Below are 22,389 nucleotides of genomic sequence, written 5' to 3'. Positions count from 1 at the left end.
TTAGACTTAAAGAGTTACGATTACTTCGAGGCTTTTGAAAATTCGTTTTCTTTACCGGCATGCTCTGTCAGTTTCTGCCGATTCATCCAGTCATCAAGGGGCTTTTGATCTTTTGTTTTGATACCAGGAGCAGTGAGTTGTGGTCGGGCCAAGAAAGGATTTGTTTTCCTTTTGCTACCGAAATAATAGTCCGAGGGCACAGCTTCTCCGGGAAGAACCATGTCCATCTGTTCCCCGTTCGTGTTCTGAAGCGTTGTCCTTTTCATCGGTGTTCTTTCACCAAAAGCAGCCTTTGGTCTTGACGGGTAGAGTACGGTTGCTGGACCTTGCTGGCCTAAATAAAGTTCATTGACATCTCTATTTAAGTCCTGCATGAAAGGCGGTAGCGTTGAAGCGCTTTGGCTTTCACTTGAGGGAGCTGCATGTTGGATACGAATATCGTGTGGCAACTTTGTTGTGGATGCAGCAGCAAATGGTTTTACTCGATTCCCTAGTCGCAGAGTTCCCAAGGCAGCTAATGGTTTGATCCGATTGTCCCATGACATTGTGGCAAATGACTTTTTTCGAAAAGCAGCGATTGGCTTGATTCGGCTGTCTCGAAATATTGGAGCGACATGCTGTACACTAGTACTCGAACCAGATATGGGTTTGACCCGACTATCTTGTATCCCTGAAATGATGGATCCATCGCTCGGTCGAATTTCCTTTGTGCACATATCTGTAGCAACTTCTAACTGTTCTTCATCTGCTTCCAAGTCAATTATCTCAAGTTCCTGCAGGTCATTTTTGTGGGCGCTACCACTGTGTCCTTCTTTCACGACCCTAATATGCGCTTCATTCACTGATTGGTTGTAAGCAATTACACTGGCGACTGTAACTGAAGTAGCGACTGCGATAGAGCTTGAAACTGGAGCTGCAGGGTTTGCTATTGATGCATTACTTGAAACTGATGGTGAAATTACAGCTGTTGATCTCATTAAAGCGGGTTTACATTGATGTACTTCCGAGACTGTTGCAAATGAATGCTGACATCCGTTAGGCAAAATGTTTTGGCCATCACCGCTTGGATTATTTTGATTGTTTTCCCTTAATCGGAGTTTCGCCATTAAGTAGTTTTTAAATGAATTAAAGTCCCTTCTTCTGACCTTATCCTTCGGTATTTGAATTTTAGTACACGAGGTACCCATTTTAAAAGTACGTTGGTGAAGCAGCGAGGCAAAATTTGGCTTTCATCGAGAAGTTGGTTCCCGAAATGCAACACAAGTGAAGGACGTCGTCATGGGGCACGTCGTCACGACGTCTTGGTCATGTGTGATTTGATGCTGTGCTGAGATGAAAGTGTTCTTTTGATATCAAAGAGAAATGTTGACTTCGGAACCGGCTCGATGCACAGTATGGCTTTTTTAAAAGAAGGAATGTCTAGTTTATTTTTATTACTGTCATTGTTATATTTCTATTTTAAAATAATTCCGGGCAAATACATGTACGTTTCACGATTGTTTCCTTTCTTGCCAATTGCAAATGTATTTTAATAAACTAAATTAAACATATACATTTGTATATAGCATATATAGCGCCTTCAGAACTATCCATTTTGCGCTGACTGATCTAAGGGTCCTGTGCTGTATTGTTGAACATACTCTTTTTATATAAAAATTTGAATTTAAAATTCAAATGTTATTATAACTATACCAAGTTCCCTACCTCGCGGAAGTATATTTTTTATCACGCGTGCTCATTGATTATAGAAGACGAAAAATCAAAATTACATGGCACAAAAGTATTTGTTATAAAAGTTTTACAAAAGAATAGTATTTCATTATCTAAACTGATTTTACAAGTATTTTGATTTATCTAGTCAACTCAAGTGAAGTTGAAAATTCGTACTACTATTGGCGAACAGGTTTCGTTCTCGTCGATATAATATGCAATATAGGTTACAGACCACCAATTCAACCAATGAGCATTTGGAACGTAGGCAAAAATAGTCCTACGCAGAAATTACCCCTGTTCCTCATAGTGCTGTGAAAAAAGTTCTCATCTCATTTAAAAAATTTAAACAGTTTCTGAAAGGAAAAACATTTCTGTACATTTTATAGGTGCATTTTGCTTCTTGTGATGTGAAGCCTAATCTCCATAATGATTTCTAAATATACCCCTATCTTGTGAAAACACTGGGATTTCCCATGCTATTTATAGACACTTCACTTCCGGTGACTAGTACTGCACTGCAAGTCTGCTAACCCCACATGCCATTCTGAGGATTGTGAACTGACATATGTAGAATCATGCTGATATATAGTCATCTGCAGGTTAAAGTTAAGGTAAAGTCCAGAGAAGCCATTGAATATTGTGAAATTAGCATAGAAGCTTAGGGTATGGGAAGTGGAATTAGTGGTTTTTAGCCTATACGGTGAGAATGACGTAAATACCCTATTTTTTTTTTTTTTTTTTTTTCTTTTTGACAATGAGTTTAGGAACATGCCGTATCACGCCCTTCTACAGAAAATTATGAATTGAAAATATGCTCACAAGAAAAAATCCGGAATAATGTTGACACGCCCGATTAATATTTTACAGTTTTTACCCAATCGCAAGTCTGCTCTTGTTTCATTTTGAAGATCGCGGGGGAAATTGTAAACAAACATGGAGACAAAATCTCACTGTAGGAAAGTTTGATGGGTAAAAAACTACAAGAATAAAAGAGTAATCAGAGGAACCAAGATTTTAGTTGAAATCAAACGAATGTAATCCAGAGACAAAGACCAGACATGGAAAACAGATATACAAGTACGAGATCACAATTATAATTCCCCTTGCGGCTTGACTTTTCGTTGTAGATAGTTCCTTTTCTTTACTTTTACTGTGTTTCTTCCTAATTTTTTTCTTTGCTGTCATTAACTTTATTGCTTAGAATTTACTGCAGAAATGTAGGGCAAAGATCAAATTTACAAAGTTTTTTTTTCCATTCTGTAATTTTATTTGAAAGTTGTGATTTGGTCCTATGGAAGAAGGTCAAAATTTAGGACATTTGGCAGTGGTCACTTTTCAAGTCTATGCGGTCTCCAAAGCAAAGTTGCTAAAAATAAAAAATGATGGTGAATTTTTCTGGCATTCTTATAGAAATCTGCTTTTATACTTTATACATGTTTCCATATTGGTGAAGTTTTATTGAGTTTGAAGGGGTGGAATTTTTTTTATAATATTATAAGTCAAGATGGGTCTGTTGAAATGAACTATGAAATTAATTGTACCTACACAACAAAGTACATAAAGTAACTAAAATAATACATTAAAAGTAACAAAAGCAAATGATCAACTCGGACTCCACTAAACTTTTAGCATGGACCAGGTGCACTGGTAGAGTAACATCCTCTGCTTTTCTAGAAACACCTGCTTGGTTTGCTCATAAAAAGTCTGAGTCCGGGGTAGATGAAAGAGGAAAGAAGAACTATGACACATTGAACAAATCAGTTTTCATGGTGCAGATGGATACACCGTAATGATCCACGAGTTCATGATGATGACCATAAAACTAATGTAGTGATGACTTCAATCTTGTAGTAACATAACCCTTTTCCAGAAGCTTACTTGTTAGAAGTTTAGCACAATACAAAAAGTCTGCATAGTTTCGGCAAGCTCTGGCATAACGTATGAGTTGTGATATGAACTCTCCATGTGCAGGTGCTGAAGGGATGTTGCCACAAATGAAGGGAAAGTTGACAATTCTGAATGAAAAGTCATTGTGTTTGTCATAAAGTTAGGTCAATAGTTTTCCTTTACTATCAATTTCTAAGTGTAGGGCAAGATATGAGGCTGACATCACAGTGTCTGTAGTATCCTTTATCTCAAGTTCTTTGGGGTAGATGCGATGTATCAATCCCCAAAAGTAGGATTGTTTAAAGATAATACGTCATCTATATAGCAGGAACTGAGATTAAAGGATCTAGCTAAACAATATTCTTTCTTTCGGATCAGCACTAAACTTAGCCTCATACATGTAAGAGTGAAGGAATAGGTCAGCAAGTAGATGAACACAATTTGTTCCCATTGGAATGCTGACTTTTTGTTGAAAAACACATCCACCACACTGGACAAATATGTTATCAAATGAAAATTCCAGCATTTTGTAAACATCATCTTTTGTATATTTGGAAGATGATTTTGAATTATTTCTTGCAAAGTATGAAGAATCTCTACCAAGAACTATATATTTGTATCTAGGTGTACCATTTTTTTTGGAAAAACAATGATGTATAATGTTTTTAAGTTGGGATTTTAACAGAAAGCACATTCCTCTTTGGTATTAACAAATCAATTGGGTAACTTCGTTCCTTCTCCAAAGTTATCTGTTCTGGATAGTTCAACAGTTGGTAATCATCACATGAATACATGAGATGGAAAGCTGGATACCAGAGGAAGGAAGAAAGGATTCAACCACAGGGACTTAATAATACCATTAATGCCAATAATGGCCAGTTTCTATAAAAATATGCTGTTTCTATCTGGAACATAGTATAAGTACTTATTAAATGCCCCTGTTTCTATCAATAGCTGGTTACTATCAAATATGAAAATACTAGCTGTATCTCTCTTTCCCAGCTTTGACTGAAATGGTTGAGTGGGGTATTCTTAGTAGAATATAGCATGCAATATCTTATTTTTTCTGAATTTTCTGCATCAAGATTTTTTAGGAATTGAGAGGTTGAAAGGGAAGTTTTTTTTAAAAAGTTAAGTAACATCACTAAAAAAAAACTCAATAAAGGTTGAAAAATGATATTTGATTTGATAGCAAGAACAAATTAATTATTCTTTAAAATCCTACACATTCAGAAAAGAAAAGTTCACTTGTCAGAACAATCACATGATTTAATGACACAATTAAGTACATGTACAAGTAAGTTTGCAGACAAACAGCGGGGGAAAGTTCATAGCATTGAGACGTTCATTTTTAGGGATCACAAATTTACAAATAAAGAGGGAATAAGTAAATTCTAGAAAAAAAAAGACTTTCAGGAAGAATAAAAATAGTGAAAACCTGTTTAATTCTATAATTTTCTCGGAAGTAATTCTGCACAAGCTGTACTTGCATGTTTCTTGATGTAGTTCACATGCCAATCAAAAAGACATGCAAAGACCATATTGGGTTAACCCCTAGTCCTAGAACATAAGACTTAGTAGTTGTTCGATGGTTTTATTTTGATTTTTATATGCACAAAATGAAGTCTTTATAATGCGCATACATGTTTAAACATCAGAATAAAATATGTTGTGCAACTACATTTGTATGAAGTCATAATAGAAGTAGGTTAATCCCATTCCAGTGGTTAAAATGTAGAACATTCGACAAAAATTCAAAAAATCAACAATTGATGGGCATATTCTGTTTCTATACACATAGCCTAGATGTTCATCTAGTATTAAATGTATAAGAAAGTTATCATGATTGTAATAGTGCTAAATATTCCAATAGACAAATTTCACAAGTTTATGGTTCTTTTGAAGTAAGATAGGCATGATACTAGTAGATAGTTATATTTGTTCATTTGATACATGTACATGTAGATTCCAGTCAGGATTGTTACTTACTGGAATGTAAAAACAGTTAGTTTTGATATTTATTTATGATATAATAGTGCATAATTGGTTCTCATTTTCATGGACAATTTCAAGCCTGATATTTTTATTCTCCTCGAAGGTAAGGACATGACTGGGCATTAACAATTTTTTCAAAACTCTTCTCTTCTGAAACTACTTTACCAATTAGAACCAAACTTGGTATGAAAGTTTATTAGGGTATTTTGATAGAACCGGTGTGGGGATTTTTTATCCCTCAAAAAACATGGCTGCCCTTACTAAAAATAGAACAGTGTTCAGACAGAAATCTTTCACATATATCTCAAAAACAAACTCTTACATTTGGGTAATAGTGTTCATAACAATGAGATCTCTCTGTGGTCTAATTTTCGTGTAAAACTGTTAAGCTATGTTGGACTTGCTGTTCCTTTTCAATGTTTTTTCTTTGGCTATTTAAGTAATTTTGACATTATTACATAAAAAATCCTTTACTAATAATAGAACATAGGGGTCAGACAGTAATTCTTGGGTTTTTGATCCTTCAGGATCAAAATACCTTATGTCCCCATTCTATCACTGGAACTTTCCTACTATTTCTGAACACTACACAAAAACATTGTCCAAATGTAATTCCTTTTATACCATTCAATACCTCTTTTATAACCAGTAAATATGTTTTTTGTAATTAATCAGCTCATTATAACCAGTAAATATGTTGCTTGTAATTAAACCGTTATGTTTAGCCAAATTCTTTCAATTGCAGAAATGATCGTTATTTTAAGGCCTACATTTACAAAATTCTCCTGGGATAAAATTTATCAGACGACTCGTATGAGTTATTGCCCTTGAAAGGTGAAAAAAGACTTTTTTTTTTACAGTTTTCAGTCAATATCTTGAAAAGTTTGATTGATAGAAAGAAACTTTCAATTGGTGAAATGATCCTTATAAGTCCTACCAAGATCTTCTTGAGTCAAAAATTGTTGGACAACTTCTTGTCAAATTTATTGCCCTGAAAGGCAAAATTTCACCAGGTGAGTGAATCAGGCTCCTGGGAGCCTCTTGTTACAGTTTTCAGCCAATATCTTGAAAACTATGATAGATAGAAAGAAACTTTCAATTGGTGAAATTATCCTTATTATAAGTCATACCAAAGTCTTCTTGAATCAAAATTGTCTGTCAACTCCTTATTAGAGTTATTGCCATATTCATTCAGTTTTGGAATAGTTTTCACTCTTTTTGTGTAACAAGGGGTCAAAGCTGCCATGTACATAAGTTTTTGGAAAACAGGACTTCACTTTATTTTAAATCATATATGTATTAACCTTTTCTGTAACTTTTTATACATAAAAGTAACATTACAATTATTTCTTAAGTATAGAAAATGATAGAATAGACTCAAGAGCAACAGAAAAGATAAAATTATTTTTAATGAAGGACTATCAAGTTTTGAAAAGCCAGGTGTAGTAGATTTAAATGAAAATAATCTGGCAGAGTTACATAGTGGTCCTGTGGGGCTAATTTGGGCTAATTCCTTTTTTCTTTTTAAGTTGGCCCAAGATTTTAAAAATCAAGCACATGTGGCTTTTCAAAAATTGATAGTCCTTCCAATGTCTACACTCTTGACAGGGACTTGCTCCCTCCTAATAAAAACTGAATGGTACATGTGTACAAATACAAGAATCTTCATTCTTGCTCCAAATCATTCACTAGTGTAAGCATCTTTCTGTTAGTCTAGGAGTACATGTACAGATACATGTACATGTATTTTCTCATCATAAAAATCACAGTTCTTGCCATTTCCCAGTTTTAGAATACATTTAATAAAATACACTTTGTTCGACTACATGTATATGTATTAGCTAATTTTGTGAAGATTCAGTTGTATGTAATATTTTGCACTAAATTACCAAAACTAGCCTACCAAATCTCAGGTATCAAGATAAAAAAAGATCTACATGTACATGTGCAGCTGGTACTTCCAGAAAAAATATTGCACATGTACATGTAATCTAAAGCATTTACATATTTTGTATTATTTTTTGTTAACCTTTCCAGGATTTGAAGATTTGATCCACAATTTACGGCGCATGATCATTGACAATGATGGCTGCTCCTGTGTTAATGACATTATTTACAGATGATGCAGTAGAAGTTCGGTATTCTGACCAGTCCTGTTTGCAGCTGTCACCATGTGGATCTACTTTTGTTCACCATGAAAGTCCAGGGCAACTAGTACATCCTGCACATGGTTGGTATTATAAATTATACTTCTAGATTATTACATGTAGCAATTAAAACAAAATCCAAGACAAGCTGTAATATTGTACAAGTTCAAAAGTTTGCCTGTGAAAAGGAATAGTCTCTTCTTATACCACTGTGTCAATACACATTTTGTTAGGGTTTGAGTGTTGGAACTCTTTGCAGCTTTCATTGCAAAAAATATATTTCAGAATCTGAGAATTACTGAGAACCGCAAGCAATTTACTGCTTTATTTAATTTTAAATATTTTAAAATGTTGACTTAGTGTTTCTATACATCATGTACATGTTCATATCTTGTTACTTTAATGAATGAAATGCAGTTCTAAGTTAAAAACTTAGAAAAATGGATAGGACCAACTTGGTTGTAAAATCTTCAATAGAAGGTCATGTTTGTGTTTAGTCTGACATGTGATAAAAATTGAGAGTATGTGTACTTCATTAATTTTGTATTTGTACTAAGGCCTGTTCCAGTAAAACACATGGTGGACAAGGGGGAAGCACGTTTATTCTTTGTATATGTGTGTGTGTGTTCAGGTCTCCTGGCAAAATATAAAGTTTAATACAAAACGTTAATAGAACTTCTAAGGGTGGCTCCCTGGTGAAAAGTGCCTTCCCTGGGTACAGCCCTAATCAAGGTGCATATGAAGAAAGATCAGATTAATTTCAGGTGACAAAGTAGAAACAATGTCTGAGTTGTGTGGCATTCAGCCTTTCAGCCAGGTTGGATTGTTGCTATCTTGCTTAACATTATCCAAATATATTGCACAAGCTAAAAGTCACAGTATTGAATGACATGATTTTTACACATTGGTTATTATAATGGTCTAGTTTTAAACTTGCATTTGACATTAACTTACTATTTATTAATCATACAGTCTACATGTATATTAGGAATGAAGACTATTAGTCAAAGATGTGAGTTTGTCACCAGTGACTACAGACAGAAAGTTCTACATGCCTTGGACTTTAGGAATAGGTTCGCTGAACGACCATTTTTGTGCCAGCCACTGATAGAAGATGATCAGATAGTGGTAAAAATATGTTCAAATTAAAATTGTCAAGTGAATATATATTCCCAGATTTAAATTTTTGATGTTTGAAAATATAAACATAATATAGTGTTCAAAAATCAATTTCATGGGTACTATTCAGGCACGGATCCAAGGACTGGCGTACCGGGCATACCCCCCCTTATATCGGTAAGAAAAAATTTTTTCCGCAAGTTTTACCCCATAATATTTTTTGCCTTGCTTTGCACTGCATTTAATTCAATTAACGCCCCCCCTCCTTAAACTCAAATCCTGGTTCCGCCCCTGCTATTTTCACATTTTTATGTTTACCCCAAACTAGTGAAAATTAGTACACCATGAAAAATTAATACTTTAGCAGTAGTCACCGCTACAAAGCACTGGGCTTAAAGAAGGTAAACTGATAACTGGTGGAGTCATATTGATTTGTTTTAGTGGGGTGACATGCCTTAATACCTGTGGGCTGTTGCTTCTGTCAGCTAGCAAAATAAAGATAGGGCTCAGAATGTTTAACTAGAACAAAGCAGGATCTTTTTGCATGAAGCATTGTCATTCTGAAATAAATCAAATTTCTGCTCTAGTAGGTTAAATCACGATCAGTCAAACAATGTGTGAAAAAATTCATGTTGGCTAAAGTTTTTTTTTATTACCCTACCATTTAATGTAAGACGTATTAGTTTCTATCTGAAAATGTGTAGTATTTAGTGGCTACTTTAGATTTTATCAGCTGAAACTTTCATTTGAGTTAGACATGGTACTTGGTATCCAGTTTGGAAATGATGACTTGCACTGTGGTTCGAAGTGTTATTTTTTTCTTTGTCACATATCAGTCCCTTGTTTTATATTGGTTTGACAGCTTAAAATTGATATTCAAAGGAAGCATTTCAGGATAACCAATACACCTTTTTTCAGATATAGATAAGTTGGTTAAATATAAGGCACATACACAACTGACTTTTTGTTAAATGTGACCTTAAATAAAAGTTCCTTTCACAAAAAGTAAAATATGAGTTTCCACAAAATATTTTTATAAGTTTAATACAGTTTGAATTTAATTGTCTTTTTATGTTGTACATGTATGTACATGCGAATGCAGAATAGTAATAGATCAACTGACTACTTCTGTTGGTTTTGACATCTGTTTAGGCACTTTATGCCAGAATATCCAGTGCAGCATGGCCTAAAGGATTAGAAAGGGCCAACTTTGAGTATATGATGGATGGTGGAGTCAGACTGATATCTGAAGACGAGTATGCCAGTATAATGCTATCACCACACAGGCAAGACTTTACTGTGTGTCATCTATGTGGTATTAGTTCTGACAAACCTAGAAGAAGGTCTCATATTATGTCAAAGTCAGGTTGTTTGAAAAAGAGTGCTGAGACAAAGCCAGAAAATGTGATGGTCATGGCAAAAGAAGTTCCTAAAATCCTGACTGCAGAAAATCTTGCAACAAAAGATGATCAAGTGTATATCAAGGAAGTGGAAAAAACTAGAGATGAGTTGAATATTTCTCCAATTAGCTTTGCTAGTACTCAAATGAGCAGAGAATCGTCACCTAATAATGATAGTAAAAGTGAAGTTAAAAGGTATTCTACCCCTACAAATGCTTTTCAAGATAAAATAACACAAAAATGTAAAGTAGATTCAGAATCTCTTGATGGATCATTTCTACAGTTTGCTGGAAACTCCAGCTCTCAAAATCATAATTCTGTGGAAAGCACTCTTATTGAGAACAAAGACAACAATTTGTCTAATTCTTCCAAACATTCAAGTGATTCTGATAACTTTGTCAATCAAAAGCATGTGCACTGGTTGTCAACTGGTTCTAGTGGATCAGATGTAAGCCAGACAGGAAGTGTAGAGGGATTATCTAATGCATTGTTACTCTATACATGGGTAACTAAACATTTTTCATGTGACGAGTGTCCAGCATCATGGAAACATGTTCTCAACATGGCAAGGACTGCAATTGATAACAGAGGGGATTTAGAAAAGTATGCATGTATGTATTTATCCTAGTTTGCTAACAAAGTTCATGAAGAAAGATTCTGAAAAATGCACACCAAAAAAAAACTAACTTGTATACAAACTGAGAACAAGTTTTAATAGATTTTAAAGCTACCTTAAGGTACATGTATCTTAAACACTTGTTACATGTATTATGTATTATTAATTCTACACACAAAATTGAGTTAAGGTATAAGAATTTTTTTATTTTTCGTTGAAACTTTTATGCAAGTGCACTAGGAAAACTGAGGTGATGCAAAAGATGCTGAGGCTACTGGAATATAAATGATACATGTGTTATTTGAATGATTCTGGAAGATAAAAGAATATAAGTAAAATGAAGATACTGGAAATTAAAAATTGGGATATTGTGAAAGATGCTAAAATATAAAAAGGTAGAACCTTAAATTTTTTTTATTTCAGCTACAACATCAATTCATATTACCCAAAAACCTAAAGGGGTTCCAAAAAAGATTAATGCAGAGAAGTACTGCATGGCATCTCTTCCTGAGCCTCTGCCTTTGACCTGCCCTGGGCAGCACCTCCATCGACAATATGGGAAATATGTCCATGATGATGACAGGGATCTTGTTGAGAATATTACAGCCCTCAGTAAGGGGAGACTTAAAATTATTCTCATTGATGGAATTGTGTTCAGGTACAATAATATTAAAATTTGCAGCATTAAATAAGACGTCTTTTTTTTTGTCCATACATGCATGGCTAAATTAAAGATGAGTGAATAACATATTTATATTTTATATATTAATATGAATTATATTTGCATTAACTATTAAGAGAAATGGTCACCACTGTGAATTTAGAAAAGAAAGGAAGTTTTTTGACAAGACAAGTGATGTACAATTAAAAAAAAACATGTTTTTAATCTTTTTCATCACATTGTTTTCCTTCATACATTGAACAATTAACTTTCTTATATATATCCTGTCTAGGGTTGTGAGGATGGCATCGACAAAGTTTATAGAGATCTACCCAGGTGATGGCAGTGTTATCATTTCACAGGGACTTGGAGGCCATTTCTATCGTCATCTTATTCCCAAGGGAAATGAGGTCAGTTTGGGAATGCTGTAAAATTAGGAATAGTATATATATCCTGCCTCCAATGTTTGGGAAATCATCATGGCAATCTGTCTTACCTGATATATTTAGTGCTTACTGTAGGGTTGTGGTCAAGTTAACCTCATTAATTCAAGAAAACATTAGAAGTAAATAAAAGTTAATTTATTTGGCAAATCAGATATGCCAATAATTGAATTAAATTCAATTTAATATCTAACAATCCACAGGATATGCTTAAAATTGATATTTAAAGGTTTGAGGGACAGTGTATGCAAGTGTATGCAAATTTACCTAAAGACTGTACAGGATTCATCCAGTAGACTTTAATAACAAAGTAGCAAGGAACATCTTTTCAAAAACTAACAATCATTTTTATAGTTTTGCTTCACTCAACATTCCGTATGCAACCCAAAATAACGCTGTATCCGGTTAACAAGGTCAAGGAAGTAAATCGTAGTTGTGGAAGTAAACAGAACATCACAATGAATATCAATAATTAACTTTGAAAGAAAATCAAGATTATAAGTAAACAAGTGACTGACTCAGATCATATTACTAACAAAATTCATACACCATACATTGAAAACAACAATGTTATGTCTAGGAAATGAAAGAAGTTCGCAAAAATATATGTTGTGGGAGATATGAAATTGTCTTGATGCTCACAAATAAATTCAAGGAGTATCAGATTTATCCTAGCACAGCAATATATATTTAATTAGTACAAAGCCTTTTTGTTTATAAGAAATATGCATAATGGAATCATGGGTAAGAATCATTCAAAGGAAGACAACCCATATTTGTAACTTGAGTGTTTTAGGAGTGAAGATCCCCACAATTACACTGAAGTCTCAGTCTCCTATGGTCTTCTCTAAAGATAATTCTTTTTTTCCATTAATTGAAAGGTACTAAGTACTTATAAAAAAAAACTGTCAAATCAAAAATACTTGATAAATTAGAACAGGTTTTTATTCTCTTTTAGTCATGTTGCTTTCTGGGCAATATTGTAACTTGTACATCTACTTTTCTGTATTTCTGTTATTAATAAACAAATTAAAACATTTTCAGACAATAAGAGTTGAGAGATAAAAATGAACTAGTAGAATTGTTTTATTGTGATGAAATTTCTTGACTCAGTATGGTATTGTCTTGTAGCTTGATGAAAGAACATACTCATTAAAAGCCTTGCCCCCTACAACAAAGACAGTGACTTACAGCATCGAAAAACTCATCAAAAGAGCAAGCAGGTAGTTTAAATGTAACCTAAAAGATAGGACCCCATGTTGCTTAGCTAATGTGACTGTGTTACATGTACTTATGAAGCAAAATAGATAGGAGGTCTCACATTGCTCTAGAATTTTAGATATTTTCAGAAATATTTTCCTGAAAATATATATTGAATTGCAGAAATCAACTATTAAAAATTTACACAAGTTTTTTTTCTCAGGTGTAAATTTCACATGGTACAGGTAATGGGAATTGGGAATTCTAGAGCACTGCTTTTGAATAGGTGTACATTATTGACCAAGCCATTTCCAGTTTATTTCCCTTTAATCTGATACAGATATTATTTCTGACAGTCAAAAATGCAATTTTTATTTTATTTATTTTGAGACATACATGTGCATTATTCTTGTGGTGTTTGAAGCTACATAATTCATAATTATAATAAATCTTGCAATACTTACTGAACTTACAGTATTAAAGTTGTATTCTGATTTTTCCAGGTTCTTGCTCCAGTCTAGTCAAGAAGACAAAACAATAACTGACAGAACAGCTTGCTGGAAGGTATGTTGTTTACACTACTATTCATTGAATGGAACGATACATCCATTGTATGAATTAAAGTAAAGTCTCTGGGTTCATAGTTCACTTTTTCATTTTATTTTTTTTATTAAACAAGAATGAGGGAGAAAATCAATTCATTTTACAATGAAACATTGTGCCATAAATTTAAGGGTACTTTTTACATTGTACAATTTTTTTTTTGTGGGGTTAAAAATGGGTAATGAGGCATCATAAGAAAAACCAGGAGGGCTTGAGGATCAGGACATTAACTATGGAATTTATTTTTGTATCCCTGGAAAATATTTTGGTGTACCAAGTAATCTTTTTGAATGTTTTTTTTAAACTGAGTTCGACATGACGGTTTGGCTTCATTCAGTGTATAAAAAATATAGTTATTGCTAGATGCGTGCAAAGGGGGTGATTTCACTTGAGGGTTTTCATTGCAAGGGAATCACTCATTTATTTCACCTGCTGCTCTAGTTTAATTTATGTTTAAAGAGGGTTTATTTTTAATTCATTATTTGTGTAACAAGAATATTTCAAGGTGGGGTACAAAAATCACACTTTCTATCCCTAGTTACATATATGATAGTCAACCAGATGCTGTCATCCTTATAAATGTAGAATAGGACATTGCACAAGTTAATGATCAATTGATAATACTTTTGAAATCAAAGACTGAAGTCTTCAGAGTTGCTTATCGTCAAATATTATATGCCACTGATTTTAGCTTGCTTTCAACATCCAGGCAAATCCAATGCTCTACTAAACTTAACTCCCAATCGATCAGTGATTTTCTCATTTTCAACATAATCCCTGGTATAGAAGAGTAATCAAGGAAACCAAGATTCTAGGGGAAAACAAAAGAAAGTAATCTAGGGACGAAGACCAGACATGGAAAACAGACACTCACAACAAAGAACATAAAATAACTAAAATAATGCATACAATAACAAAGCTAAATGAGCAACTCGGACTCCACTGAAAACAGGGAGCATGAAACATATGCTTCAGCAGGGTAAACATCCTCTGGTTTTCTAGAAACATCCGCCAAGTTACTCATAAAAAGTCAAGTCCAGGGTAGACGAAAGAGGAAAGGAATGTATGGACTTGGTTCAGAATTTTTAAAAAAATCACTAATTTTTGTGAGCTGAAAGTTGAAGACTTTAAGTCGATTGATAATATACATTCGTGTTCTTTTCCATTTCACATCTTTTGACATATCATACATTAAAAGCAAAATAAGTGCATTCCTTTGTCAAAAATATACTTGATATTTTAGACCATTTCAAAGAGTATGTCAGTTTTAAAAGCTCATTAGAGCTTTTGTTGTAATATATATATGTACCCACTTTACTTTTGAACTTTGAACTTTGTTTTGTTACGCAACAGTTCACCAATCGGCTAATTGGCAAACTTTGTATGCTCTATTTAAATTTGGATAACTCCCTAACTGTGATGACCCGAATGTTTCTCAATCAAAACAACATGTAGACTAGGAGTTTCTCCGCTATATTATAGAAAGTTCAATGCTAACTGATCATGTCATCTTTTAATGTAAATTTCCAGCTCTCATTCAAGTAAAAACACACCTAGAACACATGTCTACTTATAGTATTCAAAAGTTTCATTTTGTACATGTTGTATGAAGCTAGAATTGAAGGTTCAATTCGTTTACAAATATATAGTGCTGAAATTAAGAGTGCAAGAAGTAGGTAATAATATTAGCGACTTAAAAATGTAGAGTTGAAGACTTTACCAAGATTTTTATAGTATTGAAAGCATTTTTACCAATTATGGATTGAGAACTTGCAATAGTAACGTAGTTGAAAGGAAATAAATGTTTAAGCTTAACTACATGATTATTTAATGATTATTCTACAGAAAAAAGAACAATAAAAATGAGACAATCAATCCCCTGGACAAGTCCCAAGTCTATTTTTATATTATAGTACAGTGTAGGTTACTATCATATTTCTCATAATCTACCACTTCTTTTTTTTTTTCAGATCATAAAAATACATGCAGAATATCTTTTTATGAACGTTAGGTTGCTATCATGAGTACTCACAATCAGAACCAAGGAAAAATATCATCTTGTAATATAATTTATGGACCTCATTAAGTATCTTTTCAATAATTCTATATGTTAAATCAATAAATATAATGTACATGTAGGTTCATTTTTTTAACCATTTTAAATGTTTTTACTATTTTTACATTCCAGTACAGGGATAATACCCCAGTAGAGCCCCTATCAGCCACCATCCTTGAGGAGTGTTCTGTCCCAGGACATGGTAGATTTTCTGCCTTCTCTAATGGCCATGTTAGGATACTTTTTGAGGATAGAACTGCGTTAGATATGGCCGGTGATTTCACCAAGCGAATTGTCAGCTGTATGGAACATAGTAGTGATGAAAAAGAGGTGAGAAATGAGAACATGTAGAATATATAAAAATGGTCTTAAAGAATGACTCACAACCATTTTATTACCATACAATTAAACAAACATTAACTTACCTAATATTGTCTTTTCTTCAAAAATCTTTGCCACTATTGAAGAGAAATAAATGGGGGTCCATGAACTTCCATTGTCTGTTTCAATGTCTGGTAGAGTTGTCCTCTTTTTTACCACTCTCTTCCTTTATTTGTTTGAATTTTTCATTGGTTTTCTTTCACAAGAATGTATAGGAATAATTTTAAATGACTCATAAATGTCTTTAGAAATCTACATTACAACAACAATTAGAACAGCACAGCAGTATGGAAAGTAGAAGTAAACAAGGACTGTGTAAGCTGTTGTTACCCAATGGACAATACCAAATTGTTGATAGTTATCACCCAGGTATTTATAGAAAGTGAGTAACTTAAAGGATTTCTGAAGGGCCAATCAAAATCCAAAGCACCCTTTAAGAAATATTTTCAGTTTAGTTAATCAATCAGTTTGTTACACCCCTGAACATTTAGTTGCAAGATATTCTATCCTTCCACATGTAGTTGTGAAATATTGTTTGATAATTGGGAGATATTATACCCTATTATACCTGACTTTTTATGAGCAACTCGGCAGGTGTTTCTAGAAAGGCAGAGGACGCTTACACTACTGGTGCATATGGTCTATGCTCACAGTTTCTAGTGGAGTCTGGGTTGCTCTTGTACTTTTATTACTTTGTGTGTATTATTTTGGTTACTTTATGTTCTTTGTTGTTTATGTCTGTTTTCCATGTCTGGTCTTTGTCCCTGGATTACATTCTTTTGATTTCGGCTCTAACCTTGGTTCCCTTGATTACTCTTTCACATATAGTTGTGGAGTATTATACCACTCCACATGTAGTTGTGAGGTATTATACCACTCCACATGTAGTTGTGAGGTATTCTACCTCTCCACATGCAGTTGTGGTGTATTATACCACTCTACATGTAGTTGTGGGGTATTTTACCACTCCACATGTAGTTGTGGGTTATTATACCATTCCACTTGTAGATGTGAGGTATTATTCCATTCCACATGTAGTTGTGGGGTATTATAGCCTTCCACATGTATTTATGAGGTATTGTTTGACACCAACCGTCTTCAATGACAGATGTGTGTCTATCTGTCTGTGTTCCCCCCAGAATAAAACAATATAGAAGATGAAAGAATTCTTTCTGAAATTTGCACTATGGATTTTTTTTTATTCTGTAAAATGGAGATTGATTTTTCTAATTTTGCTTCAATTTTCATATCGCTTGACCAGTGTGAAAAAAAATGTTCTCATCACTATTGACTGTTTTGTTCTCAGAGTTCGATTGGCTTGAACTCCATCTTGAATCGCCTTGATTGCCATTGTAGTTAAATTTCAGTAAAATGAGATAATTTGGTGTTTTCTTACCTTAAATAAGAATTATGAAGGAACTCAGGAAGTTTTGAAGTGAAAAAAAAACCTTTGAAATCGTCTGGTTTCTTTTGTTTGGAATGTTTATGTTTGTGCGACATCAACATGTTTCCTACGAATTGGAATCATAAAGTTTCGCACGCTTTTCATTTTTGGTTATTTTTGATGTTTTAGGGCATAAGAGAAACAGAATCTACACTCAAAGCTTGTTGATTAAGAATTTCTCATATCTCATGAAATAAATTTTATAGTTTGAATAGCTCGGCAAGCTTTGCAATCAAAAGTATAAAATTTATTTCACTCGATGTGAGAAATTCCATAATCAACTCCTTATCGTTGTAGATTCTATATTTCCAGCATGTTCTCTAGTTGTGGTGTTTAATTATTATACGACAGCTTTTTATGGTTTTAACACTCAAAATAATCAAAATATTTTTCTTTTTTTTTTAATTTTATTTCTACAAATGTCTACGCCTTTGTTCAGCTTCAATTTAAATTCATTTAATTCAAAGAAAAAGTACAGTAAAAATACAGTTTAGTGATTGAATGCTGTAAACATTAACATTTGTAATTCTGTCCAAAATTGATAAAATCCATATTTTTCATGTAAAACATTTGTTTACATGATTTTTTTGTTCACTGTAGAAGTATCTACATTTGTATATTATCAGATTCAAATGCATGAAAGAAAAGACACTTGTACTTCGTTTATTCTGGAAATGAAGCAAAATACCATATTAATTATTTATGGGATACATGTACTTTTTAGTTTTTTGAGTTGTGTAATTGTTCTTCACCTATTGCTCTTTTGGCCATGGACATCCCCTACTATGTATCATTCATATTGCTACTTTGTTGTTTTCTTATTTCCAAAGAAAGTATGCATGACATCATAGTGTCAAGACAATTTACTATCAAATTATGGGTTTTTGAATGTTCACCTCTACTTTTTTCACTCCTTAAATATAAACCTACGTAAAATTGATCCTAAATAATGAAATAGTTTTGTGATGTCATAACTTTTTGTAAAATTGACTTTTGATTTCACATGAAAATGTACAAAGTTCTTTTTCCATTAAGATGAATTGATATCTTTTAGGTACACAGATGCTGCACTTGAATGGGCATCATGGGTCAATAGTTCTCCCAAACAGAGGAAAATATTTTACCAGGAGTGGGATCAGCCTGATGACACTACGATGTAAGTCCCATATGATATGTTCAACGTCTTGCCAGTTCTTGCTGTGAAGCAATTCAAGTTCATTTACATGATTTTCAGGCCATATTTTATGGAAACCAATGAGGGCAGGATGTACCAGTATTTCTTTTGAACATTTTATTGCCACAAAAGTGATGGTGGTGCTTGTTAAAAAATGTTTGCAGCCAGGAAAGATGAAGGAGGTTTTTTATTGTTATAGATTTGACAACAAAATATATAAATGGGCATCCCAAAAGAGAAAAAAAGGAGGGTTTGAGAACCAGTTATTGTGGTGAAAGTATTTTTGTTGGTACCAGTTTTCTCAGTTTTTAACCACAAGCTCAAATTCCCAATAAAGCTACTAAAGTATAGGTGAATCAATACACAAAACTATATGCTTTGACAATAGACTGGTCTAGAAACTAATTGGTCTATTTTTTATTTGTAGAGGTGTCAGGTTTGCTCAATTGCCAGATCAATGTAAAATTCCTGAATTTTGATTCTGAGTTTTAATACATTTTGTCTTTTTGCAGGATGGTTAAAAAGGAGCTTCAGAAAATTAAATGTTTTAACTGTATCCTTTTTAACTATGTACAGTAGTATTTGCTAGGTCACTTGGTTTGTGTGTTGAAGATTTTGTCCATGACTAAGTCTGTACATATCCTCTAGAATTTAACATTGATGCTTGTTTTTTAAGCATGCAGCATATTATACTTCTACTAAACCAGTGGGTGCTATACTGGAATCCCCTTTTCTGCCCCTCCCTCTGAATTTCGTTGTAATTATCTGGTCTACCAATTGATTGATTTATGTCATATTTGTATGAACTTATATATACGTGGATGACAAGTTTTACATGATTTTGGGTGCTGTTCATTTTCTAATAACTGTTTCTTGGGACTTACCCATTTTTCTCTATATGGAATGGTAGAGAGCATTTTTTCACAAAAAAACATGTGCCAATGGCAGATTGAGTGTAATTGAGGAATGTGGCTTTATATAGATGGGGCATACGTTGCAAGTGATTTTGATTTCTGTCCAATATTAACTTGTGTACAAGTGAGGTGTACCTAGTACAACTAAACTGTACCTTATTAATACAAAAAAAAAGCAATTTAAGGTTAGTTGGCTTGAACTTGGAATTAAGTCTTTGCATTGGACATGTTAATCTTGTGACAATTGATTGAGATGGCACATAAATTAATTGAACAAGAGTTTCTTCTTGAGTGCAGTTAGGCTTTAACTAAGATGTACATCACCACCTAACTTATGTACAACATTCATCATGAAAGATCAAGTAATTAGGTGAGAGTTTGTTTAGTACAAATAGGGTTTGTTTAGCTAGTGACAGGTCTATACTCTTGTTATTATATATCACTGGAGGTTGACATACATCAATTTTATCAATCTGTTTTACAGAAACTGTTCCGAGTTTTTATTTTGTATGAACTATTTCTGATATTGTTAGAAAAATCACTGAATAATGACATGGTAATTTTCATGTTTCAGTTTATTATGAAATTAAGTATTATATTTTGTGAACAAAGAAAAAATGGGAATGTATCCAATATATTAGGATTTAATGGAGGATGTTATCATATATAATTACCCAGTATGATGAGCCGCTAAATTTATGGGTATAATTTGTTGTATATCCGGTTTTATGCAAAAAATATGCATTTTTCAGTTTTAGATTTTGGGTGAATGTCCCTCCGACATTTCTGAACCTGCTACTGGTACGAGTGTGAATAAATGATAACCAAGTTATTTATTTTTCTTATCTTTACCAGACCTTTCTGATAACACTTTATCAAGTTCTGGAAACCCAGAATTCCTTCAGACTGGAATCTCAATACCAGGAATGGGTTCAAACATTGTATCTAACTCGAGTGCTATACACCATAGACATCTCCATAGTAGACTTTCTTTACAATCTCATGACAATTCTAGTCACATTACACACAAAACAGATTCCACACTTAGTCACTTACCTGCTGGGGATTGGAGGATAAAACATCATCCTAAGTCTTGCAACAATCCATCAAAAGACCTGGAAATGATGAGAGGTTTTGATTCTGTGAGAGAAGCTTTACTAAAGACATCCAATGCTATTAAAGACATTGATGAAATTATAGAAAAAAGGGAAGTGAAATCATGATAATTATGCAGCTTGTATGCTAGAAAGTCTGAAATCATACAACTATCCATTAAATGGAGTTGAAAATGGTGAGAAGGTTCAGTTCAGTGAGAGGCTTTACTAAAGATGCCATAGATATTGGTGGGATTATAGAAAATGGGAGTTAGAAAGACACAGTGTGCTAGTCAAAGTAAGAAATTCTTGTTAACTGTACTAAATTATTTGTTATTATTTAAACATCAGTATGTTTTTTATATTAAATATTATATTTTTTTCATTATTTATGTTTTAATATGGCCTTTGTGCATTATAAGGAATTCAGATGACATTGCTTCAAGCATAATGTTATGTCCTAACTAAAGCTAACCGACTTGAAAGAATAAGATTTCATGTAATACGGATTTGTATGGTTGGTCAAACTACAGAATAAGAGTTCATAAATACCAATTTATATGGTTGGCCAAAATATGTGTTTTAATTTAATTTAAATGACGTCATAACTTACGACTAATTTTACACTCGCAATATTTTGTGAAAAGGTCCACAGGAACATTACTCTGTTTTATTGCACCTGTGGTACTCCACAGTTTTTGTATGGCGCCTTGTTTTTTATTATTTCGCTTCACGATTTGAATTCATGTTTATCATGAACACAAAAATTGGTATTCCGTGAACGCTTGTTCTGACACAAAAGTTGAAAAATAATGTGAACCAAGATTCGAGCGATAATCAAAATGATATCCCCAAGGAAAAGGACTAGACAGTGTAAAATAGACAAAACAAAGAACATATAAAAACAACGCGTACTGAGATACAAAAGTAGGTGAGCAACCCGTCTCCTCTAAAAACTGGGAGCATGGATCCATCAAATAGGATGAGTAAATTTTGCTGTCATTGACTGCGATGTTCGGTAAATAAAGAATAATTCATAGCTTATGGTCTGAGGGGACCAAACGAATTAGAGGTTTTCACAAGGAAAAACGGTGTATACTGTCATTTGTATTACATTAATTATGACTTGAAATTTTCCAAGTATCTTTTCGCACTGTAAGGTAAGAGTAATCAAGGGAACCAAGGTTATTGCGGTAATCAAAAGAATGTAATCCAGGGACAAAGACCAGACATGGAAAACAGACATACACAACAAAGAACATAAAGTAACTAAAATCATACATACAAAGTAACAAAAGCAAATGAGCAACTCGGACTCCACTAAAAACTGGAAGCATGGACCATCAGTTCAGCCTATTTTGTCATGTAAATGTTCTGATAAACATTCAATTAGTTGAAAACAATAGAAGATTAAATTTCGGATGGTATGTTATTTCCGAATGTGATGAAGTACAACCCGCTCTGCATCGCATATGAAAGTTTTTTTTCTCAATATAATATATTGAATTTAATTCCTAGATAAGACTTTTTTTGACAAAAATC

At 33.3% G+C, this 22,389-nt stretch overlaps 1 protein-coding gene across 6 annotated transcripts; it reads left to right on the top strand.

Moving 5' to 3' along the window:
• Positions 1-2,202: 2,202 nt before the first annotated feature.
• LOC148624652 (uncharacterized protein C5orf34 homolog) lies at positions 2,203-21,228 on the top strand. 6 transcript variants are annotated; one of them, XM_088567446.1, is made up of 13 exons: positions 2,203-2,324; positions 7,633-7,825; positions 8,731-8,870; positions 10,014-10,872; positions 11,301-11,535; positions 11,831-11,948; positions 13,113-13,204; positions 13,685-13,745; positions 15,973-16,170; positions 16,470-16,603; positions 18,720-18,821; positions 19,352-19,392; positions 20,609-21,228. In XM_088567446.1, exons 2-13 carry the CDS (start codon positions 7,678-7,680, stop codon positions 20,974-20,976), a joined length of 2,496 nt encoding a protein of 831 aa, XP_088423572.1. In that variant the 5' UTR covers positions 2,203-2,324; positions 7,633-7,677; the 3' UTR covers positions 20,977-21,228. The 6 variants fall into 6 exon arrangements, with proteins under 6 accessions (XP_088423572.1, XP_088423575.1, XP_088423571.1 ...); XM_088567449.1 differs by having other exon boundaries at positions 2,283-2,413; XM_088567445.1 differs by lacking the exon at positions 2,203-2,324 and adding an exon at positions 2,593-2,682.
• The last annotated feature ends 1,161 nt before the right edge of the window (positions 21,229-22,389 follow it).

The sequence above is a fragment of the Perna viridis genome, chromosome 2 (genome assembly GCF_037379345.1).
Source record: "Perna viridis isolate PV_CMFRI_1.1 ecotype Kerala chromosome 2, ASM3737934v1, whole genome shotgun sequence".
Lineage (NCBI taxonomy): Eukaryota > Metazoa > Mollusca > Bivalvia > Mytilida > Mytilidae > Perna > Perna viridis.
This window is presented reverse-complemented; position numbering and strand designations above follow the sequence as displayed.

Bases quoted from the DNA above. Each gene is read 5' to 3' on its own strand.
- LOC148624652 (XM_088567446.1), top strand. From the start codon at position 7,678: ATGATGGCTGCTCCTGTGTTAATGACATTATTTACAGATGATGCAGTA. The intron at 13,746-15,972 runs GTATGTTGTTTA...TTTACATTCCAG, and splicing joins ACAGAACAGCTTGCTGGAAG to TACAGGGATAATACCCCAGT. The intron at 19,393-20,608 runs GTATCCTTTTTA...TATCTTTACCAG, and splicing joins GAAAATTAAATGTTTTAACT to ACCTTTCTGATAACACTTTA.